This window comes from Erithacus rubecula (genome assembly GCF_903797595.1).
Source record: "Erithacus rubecula genome assembly, chromosome: 4".
In the NCBI taxonomy this organism is placed as follows: domain Eukaryota; kingdom Metazoa; phylum Chordata; class Aves; order Passeriformes; family Muscicapidae; genus Erithacus; species Erithacus rubecula.
In genome coordinates, this window is record NC_136686.1 from 33,131,611 (window position 1) to 33,157,458 (window position 25,848).

A 25,848-nucleotide genomic window follows, 5' to 3' on the forward strand; every position below is an offset into this window, starting at 1 on the left:
CTTTGCACATCCAGCCTCAATCTCCCAGAACACCCCAAACTGTTCCCCAGCCTGGGCTTTGCTCCTACACCTCCATATAGGTCTGACACATCCCGGCTGCTCCCCCGACTCAGCTGGCTTTTGGAGGTGCTCTGGTACTTGCTGTGTCCGCCTGGCCCCCAAACACCCCGGGGTCTGGGGGTAGCCCCAGCTTTGCACCCATCTGTTGGTTTATGTGTGTGCTTCGTTACTCATGTGGATTTGTAGATGCCTCACCCAAGGGGCATCCCCACTCCTGAGGGGTACGGGCTGAGGAGCCCTGAACACTGTGGGGCCTTCTAGGCCTTCCTGAGGGACCCCCGCTCGACCCCCGCTGCCAGCGCTTTGGGACCCTCGTTTGACCATCCCCATGAGGGGTCACCCTGCTCTGGGGGCTGCCATGGGTGGGCTGTCGCTCCACGCTGAGGAGGAACCTTCAGCAGGATCCCGGTCCTCACACCCGAGCCCGTGTGCTGGCCCGCTCGCCGGAGCTGAGGACTGGGAAGGCGTCGGGAGCGGCGGCGGTTGCGCCTTTAACGGCGGGCGGAGGAGGAGGCGGAGGAGGAGGAGGGCCGGGGCTGCGCTGGGTGACATCAGTGGGTTTGGCTCCGGGGCTCAATGGAAACTGGGTGAGCGCCGGGCTGTGCCGAGCACACGCCGGCTGGAGGGGACGGCGAGCGGGCGGGAGGCGGCAGGCAGCGCCGCGCCGCGCCGAGCCGAGCGAAGGAGGGACGCGCCGGGCACGGCCGCCACCAGCCCTCCCCAATCCTCCGTCATCCTCCCCGCCGCGGCCGCCTGGCCCCCTGACAGCCGGCGGAGCAGCATCCCCACACGGCCCCCTTCCCGTCAGGGTGGGTATGGGGGGCGCCCGCCCGCATCTTGGGGCGCAAACCCCGGGGGAAAGGCGGCCCCTCCGGCTCTTTGTGTGCGCGGAGGGAGGGGGAGGGGGCGGGGGAGGGGAGGGCAGGGCGCGATGCGCCGGCCCGGGGGGGCGCGGGGGACAAAAGCCCCTTTGTGGGGGCGCGGGGAGGGGGTCCCCCCCTCCGCCACCGGCAGATTTTTGGGGGGAGGGTTCCCCCTTCTCCCGTTTCTCCGCCTGCCGGGGCCCTGCCTGGCTGCCGGCGGGGCCGGGCGGGGAGGGGGGTGCCGTGTGTTGTCGGCGGGGGTCTGCGGGGGTCCCGGCGGGGGGCAGCCCCCCGGGGGGCAGCCCCCCAACCCTTCCGTTCACTGATGCTCCCGGTCTCCCTCCCCGGCCCCCCTCGTCGCCTCTCTCAGGGGAGAAGGGGTGTCTGCCTTTGGGGGGGCTGTGCGGTCGGTGTTTCCTCTCGCGGGGGGCGGTAGGGGCGGGGGTCCATGGCCGCGGCCGGGTGCGAGTGCGGGGACGAGGAGAAGTTCAGCGCCGTTCCCGGGGGTGGCAGCTTTTTGTTACCTACCCGGAAAAATAACAGCCCGGGTACGGCTGTCTTCGCGTAGTGTTTGCCTGTAGGGGGTGGGGGTGTAAGGGACATATTTATTATTACATTTTTTTGTGTGTCCCCCCCTTCCCTGTTTTTCTGTTGTGGCTATTTCTTCATCAAATGTAGTTCAAATGCTTTATGCTTGGGGTTTCTTTTCTCTCCCCCATCTTATTTGTTGGTCTTCTTTCTGTAAGTATCTGAGGGTCTGGAGGGGATTGCTATTTTGCATTTCAATCAAAATGTGTTTTTTTTCTTTTTTCCTTCACATTTTTAAGCCAGTTCAATTTACTGTTTTCCCAGCCTCATCATTTTTTCCCTTCAAATACCACCCCCCCTAAAAAAAAAAAAAAGAAAAAGGCCGTGTAAAGCCTTAATGATCTATGGGTAAAGCAGCCCCCACTCCCCACACTTCCTCTGAAAGCTGGAGCGGTGCTGGGATCGGCAGCCTCCATTATGGAGCCGTGGGTTTGATTTTTGTATGGCTTTTGCTAGACAGGGTATCTTCTCATTCCCGACCCCCTCGGGTGGGATAGATGTGTCCCTGCTGTCCCCCAGCCTCTCTTGGGCCCCCCCCCCTCCACCCCCCCAGATGATCCCTGCATCTTTGGTCGCCATCGTTGCTGGCACAGCAATGTGGTATCAACTCTTATCGTGTGTTTATATAATGGCCTTTGTGCCTGTACGTGGGTATTTTATATTATATAAAAGGGGCTGGTGCAAAATGGTGTGTGTGGGGAAGCAGCGCTGGCGGCTGGATAGTATTATTATTTTTTTTTGTGGCTGTGTAGTATTGGATATTCACGTATGCAAACGCTCATGCAGAGCACACTCTCGCTCTGAGGTTGTATGTGTGTTAATCCCTTATGGAAAACTAAATGGTTTAACTAAATGATTGCCCTGCAGCCCCTGGGAATGTTGCCTTGGCTGTAGAGTGCAGGAAGGGTGGCAGGGCTGGGGAGGTTAAGCCTGTTGGGGGGGGGTGGGAAGAAAGGATGACTTTTTAAATATTACATGTATAAATAATATATAGAGGGGTGATATAAATTTCATATGTAAGAATATATATTTTATAGGTACAATTTTCTTTCTTCTTGTAACGGTAGACCTGAAGATCAGAAGATAAAGGGCGGAAGCTGTAGATGGTGGGGGCAGTACAAGTGTGAAGTAGAAGCAAATGGGATAGATGTTTGAACTCCTGGAGCAGTTGTTGAGGGGGTGGGATGTGTGTGTCCTGCTCTCTTACCAGGAATCCAGGCTCTTGCTCTCTGGCTATCCTCTGCCCAGGTTTTCTACTCACACTTGTGTATGTATGTGTGTGTGTTGGGGGGGAGATAAGGCAAAATGACAGCTGTGCGAGACCATGATTTTTTTTTTACTCCATTATCCTGCTTCCCGCTTCCACCCCCGCGCCCCAGAGCATTTTTTAGATTCCCCTTTGGAGCCTGTTGCTTAATCAACTACAAGAGCTGCTGCCTTGTGAGAAACCCTTCTTAACCTGGCTCCTGCCAGTCCTAGAAGGGTGGGTCTGAATTTAGGTTTGGGACTGTGGTGTTACAGGGCAGTACCTGCTGTGTCCCGGTGCGTTGCAGACCCCACCAGACCTCTTGCCTGGTCTTGCTGTGTGCTCGGCTGTGCTCTCCCCAGCTGGGAATTGGATTCCAGTGGAAGTGTTTGGGGTTCACAGGCCTGAGTAAACACTCCATGAAGGAAGGAGGATTGAGAGCTGTCTTCTTGACAGTGGTGTGACGGGTTCCTGGGGACAGAGACCTTTGATCGTTCATTGGAGTAGGAGTGTAAGCAAGTCAGATGTATGTTAATGTGGCTCTACAGAACAGCAGGCAGCGGATAAAAATCATGTCTGTTTGCTGCGCCCTCACCCAGGTACGCCTGCCTTCTGGTTCCCAAGGCTCTGCCTACATTCCTTGTAGTAAGAAAGTCAGAAATAGCCACAGGGTTTTGTAGACATTATATGCACAGCAACCCACATGCATAAGCAAATACTAGGTAAGGGGACTCCACCTCTGAGTGTTTTGTGTGTGGTTTCTGGTGACTGGAGCTCTGCTTTCAGGGTTCACAATGTCCCCTGAATGCCTTGATAGGATTATTTCCCTGTACATCTCCGCAGCCCGTCCATTCTTCTTTCTGTAATCCCGTCTCCTGGGGCAGGAGAAGCAGCTCTGGGTTTATAGTATGCCCAGAATCCTGTAGCTGGGATTATTTTTTTTGTACTTCTGTCTCACAAGGCCATTTCTCTCTTCTTCCCTTCAGTGATGCTTCCTTTCCCCCAAGCTCCAGCAAGGGAAAGTTCCTCGCACCCACTTGTGAAAACATGAATCATTCCTCACCCTTCCTGTCCCCAACAGGCTCTGTGTCTGCATTTTGTACGCTAATAATGTGGCATTGCATAAATTGGGACTGTGGCAAATCCTTCTAAAAGGAGACACACTGACTGTCTTGGGAAGAAATGTGGTTCTTAGAATAAGTTGGTAGCCATAGAAGAGGCAAGGGAAAGAGAGCTGTTAAGAAGGGAATTGCTGGAGCTGTGTTTGGCCAAGGTGTTTGCAGCAGAAGTTGAGGTTGGCAGAGAGAACAAACTGTGGCTGTGGCCCTTCCACCTAGTTGGTTTTCTGTGGAAGGTGAGTAAGCTGAGCCTGGGCACGTTGATGGGGTATATCAGGTCAAAGGGTTAGCTAATCATCTCAGGTAAAGGGATGAGGAAAGGCCTGAGCTGCTAAAAACAAACAGCTGGCACACCTAGGTAGGCAAGAGAGATGGAGAGGCTCAGGTAGACCAAAGGAGGTGGTGATCCCATCAGCAGAAGCGTGTGGAGATGAGCAAGTATTGTTTTTAGTCAGTGTGTGCCTGGCAGGGTTCAGTTCAGTGAGATGTCTCCTCCCTGTCCCCTGTGCCGGCCCCTGCCTAGCAGTGATGCAGTTGCTTGCTCCTGGCAGTCTGTCTGTCTGTCTCTCACAGCCCTTGGGTCCTGTGCTTCACCACCAGCCCTCGGTGTAGGGTGCTACTCCCCTTGGAGTAGGGCTGGGTCAGAGAGAAACTCCTCACAGGTTTATTATGCCTGACGCTTCTGGTGTCTCACAGGGCTGTACCTGTCCCAGTGCCAGGTACTGTGAGGTACCTGAAGCAGTACCTCTATACAGTCATGTGGCATGATCACGTGCTGCAACCTTCTTAGGAGGGCTTTCCTGAACCCCTCCCCAGTCTGAGCAAAATGGTGGGGAAGAGTCTTGTTCAATCATGCTTCATTCCAATAATGGGAACATGGGTAAAACATGCTTGAGAGTGATCTGTTCCTGCAGTGTTTCTTGCTCGTGCTGTCCTTGGAAGTTCAGGAGATCAGAAGAGGTGATACAAATCATGTAGAAAGTGAAGTATTTTAAGATTTAAAACTACTCAGCCTCTGGGTGAAATGGGGAGGTCTCTTCTGTAGTCCTACATGATTCACTTCCTGTTTCTGCTCTGACACTGTTGTTTCTGTGCTTCTTTTCTCAGTCCGACTGAACCATGGAGCTTCGAGTAGGAAACAAATACCGGCTGGGCAGAAAGATTGGCAGTGGTTCGTTTGGAGACATTTACCTAGGTGAGTGTGAGAGTCTGTCTCAAGGTTGGTTTTCTCAATTGCATCATTGTTTTGGGGTTGTTTTTCTTGCCTGTTGGTATTTGTAGGCACCATGTAAGGTTGGAAGGGGTGGAGAAGAGAAAAAGCTAATGGAATACTGCTAGTGGCTTCTGGCCTCCTCATGGCAAAGAAAGGGGGATGAGCTTAGCTCTGCTTTACCACATACTGGAGACTCAGTGGTGGTTGATCAGACTGATTTAGATTTGGACTGTTTGGGGCATATTTGTCATACACCCTATTCCAGCATTCTCACTTCCTTTTCTTGAGCTAGGGTGTGTGTGGGTATAAACTCTGTTCACAGAGTGCATGCTGGAAAGGAGGATGTAGGTATTCCTTCAAGGATAGAAGGAATACAGTTTTGGGAAGACTGGTAGTGGAAGAGGTGGTCCAGAATCTGTAAGAGAAAAGGTCTGAGACTAGAAGGTGTAGAACAGGTCAGAGAGCCTGGCCTGGTTGAAGTCCTGAGGCTCAGATCTGTTAGATATGTAATGGGATTTAGAATTAATGTCTGGAATGACCTGAGCTGGAAGCTCAGTGAACAGAGCCCATGAAGTGCTGGGTTTCCTGTTACCACAGCAGGTCACCTGGGTAGAAGTTCTTCCAAACCAGTGTGCAGATGTGTAGATATGTTCCCTGATGCTTTGCCTGCTCATGTTTTTATTGGCTCAAACCGTGTGGGGCCAGAGTGGTGAGACTACCCAGCAGCCTGCTCGATCCCTCCATGCGGGCTGGCGTTACCTGTCTCTTGTTCTCACCACTCCTTGTGGTCCTGCAGGCCAGCAGGAGGGCTGTCCTCTGCTTTGGTGTTTGCACCCTTTGGGTGCTTGCAGGCGGTCATCATGTGCTCCTTGACTGTTAATTTGTACAGTTGAGTTGTATTTTGCTTCCCAGTACATCCACCACTCCTCATTTTGCTGGTCCTTCAATTTTTCCTAGTTTCTTCATCTGCTGAGCAGCTGGGAGCCAACACTGCATTTGAGGTGTGGCATTTTTAGTGCCTGGCAGTGGAGGACTACCCTCGAGTGATCTGTAATGTGATACTTTGTGATCTGCACAGGCTGCTTTGGGTCTCCTTGGCTTTCCCCATCACCAACACTATCAGGTTGCAGAATTGGCCTTAATGCACTGTCAGCTGTATTGCAGGAGAGCTCTTCTAGGATCTCCAACATCTTCCCATCCCTCCCCAAATGCCTTTCATTGAATACATCTAGTTCAGATTACTTTTTCCCCGTGATTGTAAATCACTGTCTGTTTTCAACCTCTGGTTTTTATCTCTGGTTCCCTCTTGCTTTATTATTCTCTCTTGATTGGTGTTGGCAGCCCTTCTTGATTAAGTGTCCCCTGGGAATCATCAGTAACAGGCTTTGTTGCCACCTTTATCCAGAACATGAACAAAGATGATAAATAATGGATCTGGGATGCCAGTTCTACTGTGTGTTGCCTTTACTGCAGCCTGCTCCTGTATGCTTCTCCTCTGTGACCCTCCGGCCAGTTGTCCAACCAGTGTCTTGGGTGACAGTGTTTTTAATTCCCAGGTTCTAGGATTCAGATTCTTGGACACAGCATTTTCCACCTATGCTAGGGCTCAAAGCATTCCAGACCCTCTCTAGGACATTACAAATTGTCAGGATTTTGCAAAACATCTGGGGTACATGTGGGGATAGAAAGGAAAGGCCTGATCCTGTATTGCTCTGTATCATGTAACAGGTCACCCACCTGTGCAAATCAGGGATGGAAAATAGCCCCTAGTGAGGGGGTTGTGCCTGATTTGCCTGTCACCAAACACAGGAAACCCAGTGCCCCAGTGTGGTGAGCACAGCAGGATTCAACCAAGTTACTTGAATGCAGTATCAAAGCCCTTGTGATGTTCCTTGAGGTGCAAGCCAGCATGTTTTGAAGCAGTGATAGTGAGACTTCATGGAGCCTGGGTGACTCCCCAGCCTGGAGGGATTGGGCATGTAGTCTGTGGTGGTGTGTCTGGAGGACGCTTGTGCTCACACTGTGCTCTCACAGCCTGCTCTGCAGACAGAAGGACTCATTCACGAGGACTTCTCTCCTGCACCAGGTTCACCTCACAGTTCTCTTCTTTGATAATGGTGTGGACAACACAGAGCAGGGCTTGTGTGTCTCTGAGGATTAGCAAGGGCTATATGGTTTATCCTCAGCTTCTGTTTTTCAGAGTGTTACTACCTTCACCTGCTCTGTAACCAGTGAGTGCTGTGTGCTGTCCTCTTTGGGGTTTGTTTTAGGTTTTTTATCTGTCAGAAGGAAACTTGGATTTCTGCATGGGTAGACACAAAGGATGGACTGTGTTAATCCTTAGCTGGATACTGAAGCACATTCCTTCCGTGCCCTACTTTTAGGGATAGATGTGCTAGGTGGAGTATTCTCCCCTTATTGGTTTGAGAGGGTGGGAGATGAGATCAGGCTGCCCATAGGCCTCTTTACTTCTAAAATTGCTCATTCAGGGGAGCAAAACCCAGTTTGCAGAGGAATTGCCTAGACTTTGGGCCGCTGGAGGGGGAGGTGCTTTATCAGAGGTGCTGGCCAAGAGGCAGGGCAGGGTTGCTGGACGTGTAGGAATCGTTTGGCCACGACAAGCACTGGTGGTGGAGAGGAGCTGGGCAGACAAAGCATGCTGGGACCTGAGCTGGCTGGGGACAGTTCCTGGTGGCAGGCTCCTCCCTTGCTGGGAGGGGAGTGCCTTCCCTTTGTTTCCTGGCTTGTTAACTCTCTCTCGCCCTATCTGCCTTCATCCATCTGTTCCCAGCCCTTCATTCTTCCCTCGGCAGGCTGTGGAGAGGGGCACAGGCGGTGGGGAGTGCAGGGCCTCTGCCTGTTGCCCCCGATGCTCAAGGAGGGCGGTGTTTATTGTATCAGACATGCAGTCAGGATTCCACTCTGAAAAGATCCTGTTCAGCCGGTGACATCCTCTGTCCCCGGGGCCCCGTTTCAAAGAGCTTGTGATGAATGAGTTGAATTTGTGCAGCCCCCACAGCAGAGCCAGACTGGGGGAGGATGTTAGGAATTATCCCCCATCCTACATTCAGTCTCTCGAGTGGCTGAAGCTAGCAGGCTCTGCTGTATTTGTCTGAAGCACGGTGCTTTCTAGTCTGTAAAGAGAGCTCAGAACTGTTGCTTTTGTACTTGTAGCTTTAAAAAAGATGGTGGCCAAAGCATGGAACAAAGGATGAGAAAGACTCCTGCCCTTAAATTCCCTCCTTGCCAGTGGTGGTCTCAATCAGGGTGGATGTCTAGCCAAGAAATTGTACAGGGAGCAACTTGTAGGCATGGTGAGGTTTGGAGAGGGAACAAGCCTGAGGAGTTCAGACAGTGACCCTCTCAGCAAAGAATAGGTCAGATTGGTCCAGAGAAGGATCACAATAAAGATTAGAGGGATGAAGCACCTCTGTTATGAGGAAGGGCTGAGAGAATTGAGATTGTTCGGGCTTGGAGAAGAGAAGGTTTTGGGATGACCTAGTTCCAGCCTTCCCTCTCTGATAGAAGTCTGCAAGAAAGACTGAGAGAGACTTTTTTGCAAGGGCACAAAGTGACAGGACAAGGAAAATGAGTTAAAATTGTAAAAGGTTTAGATTAGATATTAAGAAGAAGCTCTTTGCTATGAGGGTGGTGAGAGACTGGAAAAGGTACCCCAGAGAAGTTGTGGGTCCCCACCCCTAGAAGTGTTCAAGGCTGGCTTGGATGGGGCTCTGAGCAACCTGGTCTAGAGAAAGGTGTCCCTCATGGCAGAGGTGTTGAAATTAGGTGATCTTCAAGGTCCCTTCTGACCCAAACCATTCTCTGAGTCTACCTGTGCTCTTCTAGGCCACAGGGTTGTTTCTTCTTTCTCTAAGTAACATCGATGTTTGGGCTTTGGGGAGTGTGAGAATCCGAGCATTTGAATTGCATAATCACATTTTGAAGAATCTGAGTCTACCTGATGTCTACCCCTGCTTTCCCTTTTCCAGCTTTATGTGCCCACAGATAACATTCCCTACCTGCAGACAGCCTAGTAGGTGGATGCATCTTCTGCATCTTCATGTTTCTGAACATCCAGGGTAATGTGGAGATGAGAACTCGTATATGTTTCCACTGTTTGTGTTCTGGGAATTGGGTTCATTCAAAATGCTAATGCTGCAAGAAGTCAGAGAGACTCATCATTGCTTGTGTGTCAAAATGTATTGAGAGAGGGAAAGATTCTCCCTGGGGAACAGACAAGGGAGCTGCTTCAGAGGATTTGGAGGGAAGTCTTCACAAAGGGAAAGAGACAAGGGAAAGAAGTGCTCATATGTTTTTTGAATGTCCTGGGTGTTTCCATGCTGAATGAGGGCCAGTGGTTGAACACTAATTTAAAAGATGGACAGATACCAGTCCCTTTTCCTGCTCTTTTCCTCCTTGCATTCACTGGTGCTTTTAAGAAGGATCCTGTAGTGGAGTGAAGGGAATGTACAGACTTGTTTTTCTGGCCACCAGTTTTTAAGTGGAAAATGCAGCTTCTTTTCAAAAGCAAGCATTGGACAAATGTTTCTACCCTTCAGGATGGCCTTTTCCCTTTCCTTTCTCCTGGATCCTGCATTAAAATCTGTATTAAATTGATCCCATTGCTCCTCCTTCTCCTCCCTCAGAGCACCCTAAATAATTCCTCTCCCTCCTTAGTGTTTACAGCCTTCAAATATTTGTAGACTGTTGTCATGTCCCATTCTTCCTCCCCACCCTTAGTTGTATCTCTTGTCTATGTTACATATTTAGCTCTTTTAATCTTCCTTAGTAAATCAATCCCTCTAGGCCCCGATCATTTTTGTTGCTCTCTTACAAATTCCTAGCAGCTTGTCTGTCTCAACCCAGCACTGCAGTATCTAAATCATGTGTTTTTGCTAGCAGGCAGCTCTTGGCTAACTTTGTGTACAAGCCAGAACTGTTCAATTGGAGATGGATCTCTTTAGGATCCATGGGGAGAAGCAATCCAGTTTTGTGAAAATTTCCTTCTTTTCTTTGGTCTCTGGCTCTGGAGGTGGTGTGTGAAAGAGGATAAATGAAGAGATTTATCTGCAGTTTGTCCTTCTGGACTCTTAAAATCTTATAATGGAGTTCAGGAGGCACAAATTAGCCAGACCTACCAAAACTAGCTATGGGATATCTGCAAAACATCACCTTTGACTCCAACTCATGTTTGGCACACATGTTTTTGGAATAATTTATTTTATGATGGTGTTCATAAGCTGTTAGTGATCAGGGCTGCTCTCTGATTTGTGTTTAAGTGCAGTTTCTAATAGTTCCAGATATGAGGAAGGGCTGGTCAGAGTGTGTGAAGCAGGCATGGCTGGGGAGGAGAGAAGCAAGCCTTGAGTGTCATTCCCGTGACCCGTGTACAGATATTCCTTCTTTCCATTTTAGGATTGATGTGAAACATCTGGAATCCTTTCAGCTAGTACAAGAAAAAGAGCAGCCTGTTCCTTCTTTGACAGTGCACTTTGGGACCAGAGTGCTGGCTTTTACAGCTGGCAGCTCAGTTGTTTTCAGAGAAAAGCGTGTGGGGTGGTAGTTTAGTATCCTTGCAAAGTATCTAGCAATACCTTCAACAAGGGTGTCCAGGCAGCCTAATTCAGGACAGGATTCTGCTTATTTCTTCATGCTTCTAATTTGTGATATAGCAAATGTTTCTGTGTTGGCAAAAGATAAAGGTATTATTAAAACCCTCAGGAGAGGGAGAAGCTGGGGATTTGGAAATTGTCTGTATTGAGCAGGTCAGCACTGTGGAGAAAACAGAAAGAGCTGGTGTGTTAGTAATGTCTCCTCCTGAACTAATTAGCTGTGTTGAATCGATGTAACTGAGTAACCAATAATTTTGCTGGGGAAGAGATACTCAGTATCACTGCCTGAAGGGCTGCTTGGGTTCAGGGGGTAGGTTCATGATCCGAGGGAGCTACAACTTCCACTGGGTTTATGTACTGTTGATACGTGCAGATTGACCTTCCAAAGTCTGACACTTTCTGAGATAACAAGGCAGTTCACGTGTAGGATTGTTGTTCTAAACTGACTTCAGAATCAGACCTGGTTTCCTCATGTGCCTCTCTCTGGGCTTGCATTTACAAATGGCACTGCTGGAAACTGCGTGAAGTTGAAGTGGCTGAATCTCATTTCTGTCATAGAGAATAAATTTCAGGGCAAATCTTCAGGTTTTGTCATCTTTACAGGCCTTGTTAAAAGTGTTTAACTTCAGTAGAAGCTTGTGCAATCTTCATTTCACTCTCATTCCTATGCAGGAGCCAATATTGCAACTGGTGAAGAGGTGGCCATCAAACTGGAATGTGTCAAAACCAAGCATCCCCAGCTCCACATTGAAAGCAAGTTCTACAAGATGATGCAGGGAGGAGGTGAGATGGGGGGGAAAGGATGGGGCCGGGGGAGTGGTTGGAAAAGGAAATTATTCTGGAGGGCTTTAGAGAAGAAATTATTTGGTGTTACACATGATCTTCTCAGCAGCGGATTCAACATCTATTCTCTCTGTTCCCTGGGCTTAATCTTTTTCTTTCCCCAGTGGGTATCCCCTCCATTAAATGGTGTGGAGCAGAGGGGGACTACAATGTGATGGTGATGGAACTCTTGGGGCCCAGCCTGGAAGATCTCTTCAACTTCTGTTCCCGCAAATTTAGTCTCAAGACAGTTCTGCTGCTGGCAGACCAGATGGTAAGTTTCCTCGGAAGCATTTGTGCCTACTCTCCTTTTCCATGCCTTTTCCCCCCACACACTCCCCTCCCATCCCCTCTGCTTGAGAACTGCTGTATCTCAGCCTTTATTCATTTAGCACAAGTGGCTGCCAGCTTTCTATTTCTTGATGAAGCCTGGAACCTAGACACTGGTGGCACTTCCTTATCTCCATCCCTCCTTCCTTTGCCTGCTGCTCGCCTGGTGTTAGTGTTGCACACATAGATACTTTTGCCTGCATAATGAATTACTGTCACCTGTCCACTGCTTATGCTCTGGTTTAAGACCCTTAGCTCTTCTGGACAGACCTGTTCCTTTCCTGGCCCAGCTAAGTTCAGAAGTTGACAGCTGTCAATGCTGAAACTCAAAGTTTTAGTCCCTATAGACTTGCTTCCCATCCTTCCTTGTGATGTTAATGGTGACCTTCCCAGAGTGAGGACTGGGCTGGTGTACAAGTTTAAATTCCATCTCCAGATCCTGCAGCATGCAGAGGGTGTCTTTTCCTTAGCTGTCATTGCTGATATTCAATGCAAAGTGTCCTTTTCTTGCTCTGACAGCCCAGTGTCTTGGACAGGGTACTATTTTTAACAGATGCAGTTAAAATAAGTTTATTCCTTGCTTGGCTCACTGTTAATTTATTTATTTATCTATCCCTCCTCCAGATCAGCCGTATTGAGTACATTCATTCCAAGAACTTCATCCATCGGGATGTGAAGCCAGACAACTTCCTTATGGGCCTTGGCAAAAAGGGCAACCTAGTATACATCATTGATTTTGGTTTGGCCAAGAAATACCGGGATGCCCGAACCCACCAGCACATCCCTTATCGGGAAAACAAGAATCTGACTGGCACAGCCCGTTATGCCTCTATCAACACCCACCTGGGAATTGGTGAGAGACTGCTTGCTGTTGCCTCTTGGTGGGGCTTTCCAGGGGAGGTTGGATGTCCCCAGAATGAGGGGGTTGTGTTCTTTGCATGACTGCGCTGCTGACCTGCCTTGAGATGTTGGGCTAATAACTTAAATGCTACACCTGTGTTACTTCTGCTGCTGTGGAGGCACTCTGAGCTCCTGATGACAGAAATCGCCTCCTGGTCTGTGTGCACTGCCTAGTGCAGGCAGCCCTGTTGAGCATCAAGACTGTGACCTCCCCAACTCTGCTTCTACTAAATCTGCCTTTGCACAATTTTTTCAGGCTGATTAGGTGTGTAAAGGAGACATTCGCAGGCACTGAGCCTTTAGGAATATGTGCAGTTGAAACTTGTCTTTTTGACTCCTGAGTGCCCTTGTTAGTGATTGTTCTGTAGCTGTCAGAGCTGGAAGATACAGGCCTACTGCAATATGGTGTTACCCACCACTGAGGATGGGGATGTGCTGGAAACATACTAGAAGCTGGAATGAGGGGAGGCTTCCAGCTGCCTGGACACCCCTATTTTGTGACAGAGGCTTGGCTGTCACAGACCTTAAAAATTCAGATGTGTCTGTGAATTGCACAAACCCAGTAATGCAACTTCAGGGAAATAGGGTTCTGCCCTTAATGTGTGTTATTAATACTGAAGGGATGAACCTAGGCTGGATAAGAGTGTTCAGCCAGGTCTTACACTGGTGATGACCATCATCCCAGGTTTTGTAAAAACGTTGTGCAGGTTAGTACCCACTGCACTTAAACCTCCTGAAGTCACCCAAACTGTTGTCCTGGGAGTCAGCCCCTGGTGACTGTGAGGAACATAGCGGAAAACCTCTTGCAGTTTTCTCTTCTGTTCTCTGCCCAAAAACTTCTTTCCAGCATTTGACCTCCTTTCTTCTAAGTTTTAGCTAAACTTTGCTCACAGTGTGAGGCTTCCTTAGGTACTGTAGGATCCATTTTGAGCAGGCTGACTTGGTTCTGCTATTGACTGGCAACTCTAAGAAGCAGAAACTGTCTTGCCTGTTGGACCCAGGGAAGTATCTGCTGTGCTTGCAGATTGTTTATATATCTGGGAGGCCCTTCTTCTGAAGTGTATGTCCTAACCTGGGAATTTGAAAATCAGAGCAAGGCATTGAAACATTTAAAACTAACAGCTTTTACAGGATTTCACATCCTCATTCCTTCTGCATTCTCCCCTCTTGCAGATAATTCTCTGAAATCTGAAGTCAATATTGGCCTGCAGAAAATAAAAAAGTTTTTCCCACTGTTTTCTTTGCTTAATACTATATAACTTTAGATGGAGAATGCTTTATTTATATCAAAATGAGGAGTGTTGTTTGTTGAGAGTGGGCTGTAATCTCCTGACCTCTTCCATGTTATAAAAATAGTTATCATAGAGCTTTCTGAGTTGGCCTTCTGTATTTTGGCTTGACCTGCATATATATAACTGACTCTCCATTGAATTCTCAGTCAAGATTTCCACAGCCATGGTAACTGCCACAAGGAGACATGCACAAAATAATTCTCACTACTATGTCTGTCGATTCTTTTGTGTGTGCCTGCTCTGCTTGAACTGATCACGAGAGGCTAAATGTCTGGTTGTGGCTTTTGAACGACTTCATTATTCATTCCACCCCAACTTAGCCCTTTACTACTGGTGCTTGGCTTGTGTGTCAGGATGAACAAACAATGTCTAAACAGTAATCCAAGGGCAAATTGCATATGCCATCAGTCTGAGTGCAGCCGCCGCTCTCTCCGTGCCCTTTGATTCGGGAAAGTCTGGGTGTGAGTTACTCTGCGCAACAGGTCTCGGGTGTATTATCTCCACGTTGCAGATAGTTGCCCTGAACGGCATAAGGGTTACATGACTTGCCTGGAGGAAAGGGGGTGGGGGTGTTTGGGTTTCAGCTGGAGTTCCTGTTTCTCAAGACCTTGCCACAGGGTATATAACAGAGATATTTGTGAGCTAGCAGCATTGCCATGGGAACCATCGCTCTGAATTTTTGGACTTTTCAGAGACTAAATTCTCTGTCCTAATATTACGTTAACGTGGTCTAGGGAGAGGGAAGGAACCAGGTGCCGGGGTATTTGTGTGACAGGAATAGCAAATGAATAAATGCCTTTATTTGAATTTGCAAGCTAAGGCTTGGGCATTCTGATGTCTGGAGGAAACACATTCTTTACCCAGTGACTGGGGAAAAAAGTAGGAGGCGAAACTGGGGAGGGTTCCGCAGCTGGAGATTTGCCGTTGGGGGAGTCATTGGACTGTGCAGGCTTTGGTTCACGCATTCCAGTCAATTTTCACATGCTCTAGAGATGAGAGTCCCTTGCACCCACTGTAGCCTGTAGCGTCTGAAATAGATGCCTGGTGTGCCAGGAGACAGGCTTGGAAGAAGCCTGATGGTCTCTGTCTGGGTGTCAGAGGGGACGGGGGGCAGTGCCTTCCCAATGAACGTCCTAGATGGTGTCCGTGTAGGCTCTGCAGATCCTAAGTGCTCCTGCTCATCCTGCTCTCTGTCACCCATTCCAGATTCTTGTGTGTTTTTAAAGGCTGTCGCCATGCAGTGGGGAGAGAAAGGGGAACTCTAGTCCGGTATGTGCAAGATCAGATCTGAGTATGTAATCAGGAAAACATTACTTGGTTAAGCCTGCCTGCAGCTGGGCTGGCTCCAGGGAAGACAGCTGATTTCTAAGGAGTTCTGCATGGGAGCAGCATCACTTTGGCAGGATCTTTGGATAGGGGGACCAGGAGACAGTTTAGGCTGCAAAGAAACATGTTTTGTCATGAACTTTGTGTCCAAGGCAACCAGTCCTCAGTCTTTGGTCTTTGCCCAAGCATGTCTTGTCCTGTCCTGCTGCTCAACCCTGACTTGGCTTATGAGGACCCTGCTTTGGGGAGGGAGTGAAGGTGTGAGCTGGCTGGGAACCTCTCTGTGGGGTGGGTGGGAACTGGCAGGAGATTGCTTGCAGAGTGGGTTGGGTTTGAGAGGTCATGTTGCGCTGTGTGGGCAGGCGACCTTGTGTTTTCTATTGGAAGGCTTTTGGGAAGGAGGAAGTAAAAGATGAGTGTCTTATGAAAAAGACATTTTTCATAAAATTGGCTTTCAAACCCTGCCCCCCCAACCCCCCCATTGTAGGAGAGCAGAGATAAAATGGAGAGGAAGTGTGGTGTAGTATCACAGGTCATGACTATAATCCTGCTTCTGGACTGACTTGCTCAGTAGATGCATTCACGTCACTTGTATTTTTTTTTTTCTCTTTACAAACTCTGAAGTGAGACTTTTTTATTTTTTTTTTTTACCCCCTGCAGCCCAGGGACTCTGTGAGAGTTAGTCACTGATTGTCAGGTTTCTAAAAGTGGAAAGTAGTAACCCTAAATAATGTTTCCTTGGTGTGTAGAGGTAAACTTTTATTTCTAACTTTGCTGTTTAATGTTATCTGGTATCCTGAGGATGTCATATGAGACCCATAGAAAAAAGTAATTGAATGATAGGAGGTGTGTAATAGTAACTGAAGATGAAACAAAGAAACAGGATTTAGAAACTATTGTCCTTTACCCTCCTCTTAAGTTTAAATTCAGGATCTTGTACATAGGATTATAGGTAACAGACTGCTACAAGGTTTCGAGGTAGCTACCAACTGTGACCCATCGTGTGAGTGCTGCAGGCTCATCACAGGTTTGAATCCCACTGAAGTTGCTTAAGTGGGCTACAATGACCACATGTACGTGAGGTGCTAAACATTGGGAGTGCAGTGCAGTCAAACACTTATCATTCAGCATTTTAATAATTAGGTGTTGTGCTTGCAGTTGTTTTTCCTTGATCATATTGCTGTGTTAAGACACAGTTAAGGTGTGTTTGCATGCACGTAATGGATGCTAGTTAGCTTCCCAATTTGGTTTTTAACTCCTCTCATTGCCTTCTGTGAGGGCTTATAGCATCCCCCACTGACTTCAGGCTCCCTAATCTCAAGTCTCTAATTCTGGCCTTCCCTAAAGTGCTAGGACCATGCCCAGGCATATGTTTGCAGAATATATCCTGTCCTGGATGGGATTGGTGGCTGTGCTTAAAAGTTCTGTGCTTCACACAAGTGGAGGTGTATTATTCAGCCTGCCCTAAACAGTTTAGAGTTCAAGCCAGATTTTGGAGGCGACATCCTGATTTATTCCTGAAAGGCTGATTTGCTTGTTCAGTAGGTTTCTCTGGTTCCTGCCCTGCCTTTCCCTACTCCTCTGAGGGGAACCACCACGCTGTAGTCAAGAAGCCACAGCTAGAGGTGTTAAAGCAACAGCATGGATAAGTCAAGGGCTGGCAAGACTGCAGGACTGAGGTTATCCTTGTCTCCTGTGCTTTCATGCCCTGGGTGTGTGTTCTGACTCCATTTCCACATGCCTCCTGTCTAAGGATGTAGGTCATTAGCCAATATTATTTAGTTTTGTTTATTTGATATGCTGGTGAGTAATCACAGCCCTCTGACAGTACACGTATCCCAACCTTAGGCTAAATGCAAAACTGGGTTTCTTTTCTCTGCTCCTGTCATAGCACCCAAGTATTTCCCAGACAGTCATGTAATTATCTTTGGCAGTAGCCTGATAAGATTAGGAAGCATTAGCCCCTTTAAAGTGGGCAACTTGAGACAGTAAGTTAGTGAGGTCAAAAAATGCTGTAATTTCTGCATGCTCAAAGTAAGACACTTTGAGAATCTGCAGGGCTTCTCTCTCCTCTGCTGTCTTGGAATGTGGCATTTTTGGGTTGTTTCGTGTGCTGTTGACCCAAATGATCTCTCCTATCAGTAATGGAGTGATGACCCTCGTTTTCTTCTACAACTACAGTACTTTTTTCCCCCCTCAACAGTTTTAACTTGCCAAGCCCTCAGCTCTCAAAACTACTAGGAGGTTATGAGAGATTCACGAGGAATAGAGCCTTGTGATCCACAGCTTGTGTTGTTTCATGTAGATATGTGTATCTGTGACCTGCTACAGCTAATCTTTTCTCATTATTAAGCTCAGCTAACAGAAAAAGGGATAGCTGTAGTGACCTACTGGCCTTTGAATGGGGCAGGTGGTAGCATGTATCTGATATTGACAGCCCACAGACTAGTACATAATCTGCAGCATCTTCCAGGATGTGGCACTGAATTCAGCAAAATGTGCTGTAGTAAATTAATCTAACAGATGAAGCTCTTTAGTCTTTCCTCTATCCCTGTGCTCTCCCTTAAGCTATATTTTGCCTGCCTGTGTCAGTTTTTCTTCTGGAGATGTAAAGTACTTTCTCCAAACATTTATTTTATTTGGGAGGGAAACAAGAACAAGACAATCTTGGCAAGATTTATAGAAGAATTTGCAAGCAATGTTGGAGGAATTTGGAGGAGTTAACCAGGCAATATTTGCAGTTGTTGCGATTGCACACAAAGTCCTTCTTGAGCTAGCTTGAAATTTTAAATGGCTTGGAGATTCTAGAGAACAAGGCCAATGTGAAATGTTAGGGGGGGTTTCTGTGAGCTGGTTTCTTTTGTTTCATAAGTAAGCATCTAAAGACGGGTCCTTCCAATGGCATCTTAAGGGTGACCCTTGGTCTGAGTAGAGTTGGTAGTGATGCCAGTTACACAGTCACTCCCCATTTGGAGGGGAATTTTTTCTTCAAAGTATGTACCATTCCTCCACAGCTTGAAAAATGTTACCAAGCTGGAAAGACATCTTTGCACATTACATGTTAGGCTTCTGCTATCAACAAAGTATCAGCCAAGTTGTTTACTACAAGAGAGGGTCCCTAGTTCCTTGTTTCTGCCCTGCTTAAAAGACTGTCAGCAGTTTAATTAGAAGATGTGTTTGAAAGTGCTGTGTTGGATTTATGTCTGTTACCTTTGTCTATCTATGACTACCTCTGTCATGACTAATCCCTGAATTGAAGAATCGTTCTGGGTGGGGAAGTCTAAGTGCCCTTCCTCTGGGACTGGGAAGAGCAAAGTAGGCAGGGTTGCTGCAGCAGTTCTTGAGATGTGAAATTCTTGTGTGAATTAAGGCTTGTCCAAGTGAGGAGGTAGTCAGAGTCATTAGTTATGAAGTGGGTTGGGCTGTATGGGGAGAGGAGCACCTTAACTCTTGTAGCATGACCATCATCACAGGAATTTGCTCTGGAATGTCCTCTACAAGTTTAACTATCTATAGAAATCTACCAGGAAAGAGAGAGGGTTGGTTGTTCTGTTCAGTGTTCACCTCCAAAGCTATGTGATTGCCAAAGCAGTTTTGGTTGCTGCTCACTCCTTCCCCCTTTGTAACTTCTCACAGAACAAAGTCGCCGTGATGACCTGGAGAGCCTGGGTTATGTGCTCATGTATTTCAACCTGGGCTCGCTGCCCTGGCAGGGCCTCAAGGCTGCCACCAAGCGCCAAAAGTACGAGAGGATCAGCGAGAAAAAGATGTCAACGCCCATCGAGGTGCTCTGCAAAGGGTACCCTTGTAAGTGCTCTCATCTTGATGGCTGTCTTTGTCTGCTGCTTGGCTTGTTCACCTGCTGAAACCCCCTGGAATCCTGAATCCTAAAGGGCAGTGTCCAATACACCAGACCAGGATGTGCTGCTGACACCGGTGATGAGAAGGATAACAGAGCAGTTGTGGTACAGTTTGAGTTCAGAAGTGGGAAATGTGTTTTTGTGGACAGTTAGACTTTATGTTATTAAAGGCATGAGAGTGCTGAGAGGAGGGATCTTTAGGACTTTGTGAGCATTTTAAAGGGGGGGTGGGCATTGAACTGAGAAGGTATGCTGGTGATGTTGAATTTTTACTGGTTAATGAGGAGTCCCAGGTGTAACCAGGTGATAAAGTGGCAAATGCAGTTCTTTGTAGGTAAACATGGAGTAATGTATGTGAGAACAGAGAGGACTTGGTCCTCATGTCATGTGCACAGTAGTAGGCTCTGCTCTTGCTGACCAGTGCCACTCACCAATGAGCTGTTGCAATTACAGTTTATGGTTTTGTGTAAACATCAACTTTGTGCTCAGTGGCCGCTGAGGAAAGGGAGCATTAGGAATTGCTAGGATAACTCAAACAGTGTACTTAAACCCGTGGCCCACTTGCACCTTGCATGTACTGTGTAGGTCTGGTCCATCCCACTGCTTCACAAAGGATATGGTATTACTGAGAAAAGGCCCAGGAATGAGCCAAAAGGGTGACCAGAGGTAACTTGATTTCTGCCCAAGTAACCAGTTTGCTGGAAAAAGAGGTGGGCAGAGAGATGATAGAAGTCTACTCTCTGGCTATAGCTACAGAAGTTTGGATAGGGCTGATTATTTGGTTGCCCCAGTTTTTATATTGGAAGAGAAACATGCTGGTTTCTGCCAGCTTCAAAACAAAAGGATGTGGTTCTTCATACTGCCAGTAGTAGACCCGTGGAACTCCTTCTCAGAAGATGTTGAGGATACTTAAATCTTTACAGGAGTTCGAGGAGAGATGGGACAAGTACGTGGAAGAGAGATCCTGTGAGGATTACTAAATAGTTAGGAACTACATCCAGATCAGGAAGTTCCTGGAGCTGAAAGTAGGTGCTGGGCTAATGTCAGTGGAAGTGTCAGACACGCCTGCCCCATTCTTTCTTCTCTCATCTACTTCTGGGCACTGCTTATGACAAGCTACTGAGCTAGCAGCATTTCTGTTCCGAGTTGAACTTCCCAAAGCTCATCTCCAGGTCTTCTTTAGGCCTGCATTCCTCCTGTCCTTCAGCAGGCACTGTGACTTGCTAGGTCTTGCTCGGAGAAGCTGACAGAAAGAGATGGATAACGCTTTCCCTGGTAAAAAGAGAGATGGGGTCCTTTTGGTGGTCAAAGCGCTGCCACCAGCAGGCTCAGTTTGTGTTACAGAGCTCTGTGTTTGTGCTGTCCTGGTCCAGCAAGCCACTGTGGAGAGGCTGCTGCGGCTTCATGGTGGGACCAGGGAGGTTGGATGGCCAGCAGCAGCCATCAGCTGTTCTCTGCTCTCTCCAGCTGAGTTCTCGACATACCTCAACTTCTGCCGTTCACTGAGGTTTGATGATAAACCCGACTACTCGTACCTGCGGCAACTCTTCCGCAACCTCTTCCACCGCCAAGGCTTCTCCTACGACTACGTCTTTGACTGGAACATGCTTAAATTTGTGAGTGTGTTTGGCAAAAGGGTTGGTTTGTATCATGGAGATGGGGGAAGAAGGTTAGAAGCTGCCTGCTGTCTGTGCTTAGCCCTGGTGAACAGCTTGAGCAAAGGGACCAGATAGAGTGAAGAAGAGGCAGAGTTGTTTGGTGTATAACTAACTGGGTTATAGCTGCTGTTGTATTAGTGAGTGTGTCTGATGGAGCATATGTGCCTGTAGATCTATAGCTAGAGGTAGCTAGAGATAATATTTCAGGGAAGAACTGTATTTGGAGTTGGGACACAGATGTGGATTGCAATAACAGCTGTAGTTCATATGCTTTCTTATCTGTTTTGTTTTGGAATAGAATGAGGTCCTTTCTTGGTGCAGTGGAAGACGGTGTGTGGGGTTTTGGGGGTGGAGCTTAACTTCCTTGGTGCAATAGAGCACCGTGTGTTTCTGTCTCTCCTGCCTGACAGCCGTGTGTGGTTTCTCTTCTCAGGGAGCAGCCCGGAACCCTGAGGATATGGATCGGGAGCGGCGAGAGCACGAGCGAGAGGAGAGGATGGGGCAGCTCCGAGGGTCAACCACGCGAGCGCTGCCCCCTGGCCCGCCTGCTGGAGCCACTGCCAACCGTCTTCGCAATGTCACCGAGCCCATGGCCTCCACCCCCACCTCCCGAATCCAGCAGTCCGGTGAGCAGGCTGGGGGAGCTGGGGGAGGCTGCCACCCCTGCTGTTGGCTGGAAACCAAAACTATTGACCGATATTCTTGTCTCGACATTTCTCTGCCCCAACAGGCAACACGTCCCCCAGAGCAATCTCAAGAGTGGACAGGGAGCGGAAGGTCAGCATGAGGTTACACCGAGGAGCTCCTGCCAACGTCTCCTCATCTGACCTCACAGGGCGGCAAGAAGTGTCACGGATTTCAGCATCACAGGTGAGTTTCTGCTGCAGTGTTCCTGGCCTTGGCCTGGATATCCCACAAGGTCTACAGGCCCCAGAGCAGTTTTTGCCTGATTTGCTGGAGCTGACATGAGCTGGAAGCTTCTGGCGTGGTGAGGAGAGCGGTACCAAGTTACATCCTTGTTCTTCTGTTGTGTATTTTCTGGAGGCCATGCTTAGTGCTGCCATTTTAGCTCTCTGCTTTGCTTGGAGTAAGTCTTCACCTTGTCTTCCAGACCACAGTAGATTGGAAAAGCAAAGCAGTAAGCTCCTGAGAGGGAGGGTGTCCTGAGAGAAACATGCAGCCTTTCTGTTTTGGTGCCTTTTTTCCTTTTTGCTTCTTCTCCAGCCCTTAGCAACTCTTCCTTTTTTTGTTTTTTTTTGTAGACAAGTGTGCCATTTGATCACCTTGGGAAGTGAGGAGCAGTTGCCACTGGACCAGTGTTTGCTTAGGTGAGCCCGTACTCATGCCTGGGAACCCCCAAGGAGGGAATTGCTGGGAATAAAAAGCCTCAAGTTAAGACTTCATGTTGTTATGGGGAATTGGTGTATTTCCTTTCCTTTCATCTTACTTTGAGATGGTTTTTGGCTTCAGAGGGAAGAGTAAGGTTGGCTGCCAAAACCTTGAGGGGACAGATTGTCTTAGGTGTAAAGGTAGCTTCCATTTCTCCAGGACGATAGGAAGGGTGGAGAAGGTGCTGAGCTGGGGAGCCATTTCATTAGTTCCTCATGAATGCTTTTCTGGCAGTGTGACAGTGTTGGGGTGGAGGGTGCTGAGTAGGTATTCAGGTGTGCAAGACTTTGTACAGCTACTGAGTGCCTGTTGTAAAGGAAATGACAGTAGCTGGATAAGGTAACTCTGAGGGGAGGCAGGAGTGTAGAAGAAAGGGCTGATCTGATTTGATTTGTTACGCTCCAACTGGCAATGGAAGTGCTGGGAAGAGCCTTTACTCCTAACATCTCTTGCCTTTTTCTCTCTTTTGAATTCTCTTTTTAGTGTCTTCACTGTATTTTTCTTTTAAAAAACAAAAAACCCAAAAAACAAACAAAAACCTAAAAAAAAAAAAAAAGACAAAAAAAAAAACCAAACAAAAAAACCCAACAGAATTTCTTTTTGCCAACGATGAGGAGTCGAGCTGTGCCCCCGCGCTGGTGTGAGCCGTTTCCAGAGGGCCACCTGTCCCCGGCGTGAGCGCCTCCGAGGAGCTGCCGACGTGGGAGCTGTGTGGGAACACCCGTGCTGCCCCCCAGCCCCTACTGCTGCCCCCACTGGCTACCCTCAGTTCCCTCTCCTGACTCTCTGCTCCTGGTTTTGATTTCTCACTCTCTGTTTTCTTTTTTTCCTTCTTCTCGGATATCTTCTGCTTACATTTTTTTTTAATATTGTTTTCAAATCATATGGTTTCTAGCCATATAAATTTTAACTTTGCTCTCCTTTTTTTCTGAGGGCAGGAGTTGGTGGTGGGTGGGTAAGGTATTTTTTTTGGTCTTTGTTTTTGTTTTGTCCTTTTCAGGAGCCTTGTGGGCCAGGAGGGAATCAGATTCTAGCCACACTTGATGGTAGAAGTCTGATTTTTATTATTATAACAGAATTTATTTTCTCAAGCATTATCACATCTTAAGCTGTGAGGGGAATTGTGGCAACAGCCTAATCATTGACTCGGGCTTCCTTTCCTTGGGTGGCTTCTCTGCGGTTTCATTTCTGGCTGCTGGGAGAAGTGCCAGCCTTCCCTGATCCAAGCGGTCCTCACACGCCGAGGGATCTCTTTGGAGAGGCACCTGGTCCCATGGAGGATGGGATTGTTGGAGCTGACATACAGGGAGAAATATACTTCTCATCCCTGCAGCGGGGTCTTTTTTTTTTCGTCTGGCTGTGCGTGTTTTTCTATTTTTATTTTTTAATTCAAACTTGTTTTGATTCCTGCGGAGAGAGTGTGGGACTTGAGGAGAAGAGAGGGGCGCACAGAAACTGGAGTTTGGAGTTCTTTCAGAGCGATGGTTCTTGCTCTCTCCTTTCCTCATGCAACCCCAAGTAAGATCCACCAATACATGCACAATCCCCTCCTGCCCTCTCCCACCCGTCTCCCCCCCCCTTTCCCCCCCACTTTAGTTGTTTTTAAATATAATTTAGGAATACTCAAGCTGCTTTGTGGCACTTGGGGCTTTGAAACACAATGATCACCACTGCGACCTATGGCCTGTAGCAGACACACTGTCACTGTAGTGTGGAGCCGATGGGTTGTTGGCAAGGGCGGGGAGGGTGGGGTTAGTCTTTGTTTTGTTTGTTTTTACCCTTTCTATTTAACACTTTTATTTTTCCTCCCTGTTTTTTTCCTAATTTATTTACCCCTCTTACTGTCTCTCTCTTTTTTTTAATTAAAGAGCAAACTTTTTATTACTTTGTAATTTAAAAAAACAAAAAAAAACCTGAAGAACTTTGGGGGGGATTTTGTACTTTTTTCCTGTGTAAATATTGGACTTTTTTGAGCTTTATCGTGGTTGTTAATTTGAAGTAATAAAGTAGAAAATGATAAAGTGACGCCAGCATCTGTCATTTCTTCCTTTAATGGCCCTGGCATCTTTGCTGGGAGTCACATCTTACGTACAGGGAGCATGGTCTTGCAGCTGAACCTGTTTCTGAATTCCAGGAACAAGTTTGATCAGAATTACTGGAAAAAAAGGCACAGGACTGGAGTGCCTAAAAATAAACCTGAGCTGATCTCTGCAGTTGCAGCCTTGGAACAGGCGAGAGTTATGTGAAATCTGATTCAGGATCTCTTGGTTCCTGGATCTGAGCCTCTGGTGTCCCATGTGTCTGGCCTTGAGGAGGAGAGAGGGATGGGCCTTTCCACGCCGTTGCCTTTGGGTGTGTGCTGGCTTTGACAGACGTGGACCCTGGATTTTGTGTTTTTTCTTTCTTCAAACCTAAGTCTTGAAGGAGAAGGGTGTAGAGCACTCGACAACAGCACAGTGCCTGATGCAGACAGGCTGAACTCCCTGTGAAGTGCCCCTGCTGCTTTGGTGTCTGCAGTGGTGTGGTTTGTTTGGGTTTCTCCTCCTTTGGTTGTCTGACCTGTCTGGCAGTAAAATACTACGTTTTAATACTGATTTATTTCTAAATTGCTGCTCCTATAGTTCTGCATCCCTGCATTATCCTGATGAGAGGCCTGTTTCTTTCAGGCTTTGTCAAACCCTTGAAACTTATTTTCAGGAACACCTGCTGGGAATAAATGATGGATCTTGGTGACTTTGCAAATTCTTTCCAAGCCTGTTCCCTGCCAGCTGGCCAGGAAGAGCTGTTCCTTTGTTTCCCTGCTGCATGGCTCTTCCAGCTCCAGGGATGAGAGTAGGAGGACGAGAAGAGGAAGGCAGTTCCAGGGCTGTGGGGTACATTTCTCCTGCATTTGCCCTGCCTCCAGCTTTTGCTGGATCAGAATGAAACTGGTCTCTATCCGTTGTAAATCCTGTTTTCTGTGAGGAAGGAGAACCTTTCCTCTGTAAGACAACACCGCCATCCCTGCAGTGTGGTGGAGGCAGCAGAGCCGTGGGCTGGCAGGGTCCAGGAGCACGGGGGCTGTTTGGGCTCGGAGTTCTGGTCTGGGACAGAACGGGGATGTGCTGCTGTTTTGGGGCATGTGTGATAGCAGCTCCCTATCTGTTTCAAGATGGGCAAGTGGATTTCTAATGCAGCAGGAGAAAAGGAGAAAACCATCAACCCTATCTTGGGTAGGATATCACCTCCTTTTGCTGACACAGTCGTATTAAACGTTCTAGGGCGTAGTGCGTTTGCTTCCTTTCTCTGTTTGGCTATTTTTTTTTTTTTTTTTAGACTCAAAAAAAAAAAAGTTCAGACTTGAGTAGAGACACGGCTTTGGTTTTCATACGCAGAGGTGTTGTTTATTTCACTTGGGGGTTGGCGGAAATAATCGGCGCTGAGGTCGGGTGGAAATCTGCCGCGGGAGAGGCTCTTCCTGAGGCCAGCAGTGCTTTAGCCGGCCTGGCGGGCGAGAGGAGCCGCTGGATCGCCCGGGATCCCGGCTCCGGGAAGCGCACGGCTCCGCCCGGCGCTGCGGAAACACCCCGCG

The 25,848-nt window shown here is 48.0% G+C and overlaps 1 protein-coding gene across 4 annotated transcripts; it reads left to right on the top strand.

The window, feature by feature from the left end:
- The first annotated feature begins 588 nt into the window (after positions 1–588).
- CSNK1E (casein kinase 1 epsilon) lies at positions 589–24,302 on the top strand. Of its 4 annotated transcripts, none has more exons than XM_079304145.1 (11): positions 592–869; positions 4,983–5,070; positions 11,373–11,483; positions 11,648–11,796; positions 12,477–12,705; positions 19,007–19,177; positions 20,698–20,846; positions 21,322–21,514; positions 21,619–21,758; positions 22,151–22,216; positions 22,761–24,302. In XM_079304145.1, the coding sequence occupies exons 2-10, from the start codon at positions 4,995–4,997 to the stop codon at positions 22,181–22,183; spliced, it is 1,251 nt and encodes a 416-aa protein (XP_079160271.1). In that variant the 5' UTR covers positions 592–869; positions 4,983–4,994; the 3' UTR covers positions 22,184–22,216; positions 22,761–24,302. The 4 variants fall into 4 exon arrangements, with proteins under 4 accessions (XP_079160274.1, XP_079160271.1, XP_079160272.1 ...); XM_079304146.1 differs by having other exon boundaries at positions 22,869–24,302; XM_079304147.1 differs by having other exon boundaries at positions 22,892–24,302.
- The last annotated feature ends 1,546 nt before the right edge of the window (positions 24,303–25,848 follow it).

Excerpts from the sequence above, each read along its gene's own strand:
- CSNK1E (XM_079304145.1), top strand. The coding sequence starts at position 4,995 with ATGGAGCTTCGAGTAGGAAACAAATACCGGCTGGGCAGAAAGATTGGC. Across the intron at positions 5,071-11,372 it reads GTTTGGAGACATTTACCTAG|GAGCCAATATTGCAACTGGT; the intron begins GTGAGTGTGAGA and ends ATTCCTATGCAG. Across the intron at positions 21,759-22,150 it reads CACGGATTTCAGCATCACAG|ACAAGTGTGCCATTTGATCA; the intron begins GTGAGTTTCTGC and ends TTTTTTTTGTAG.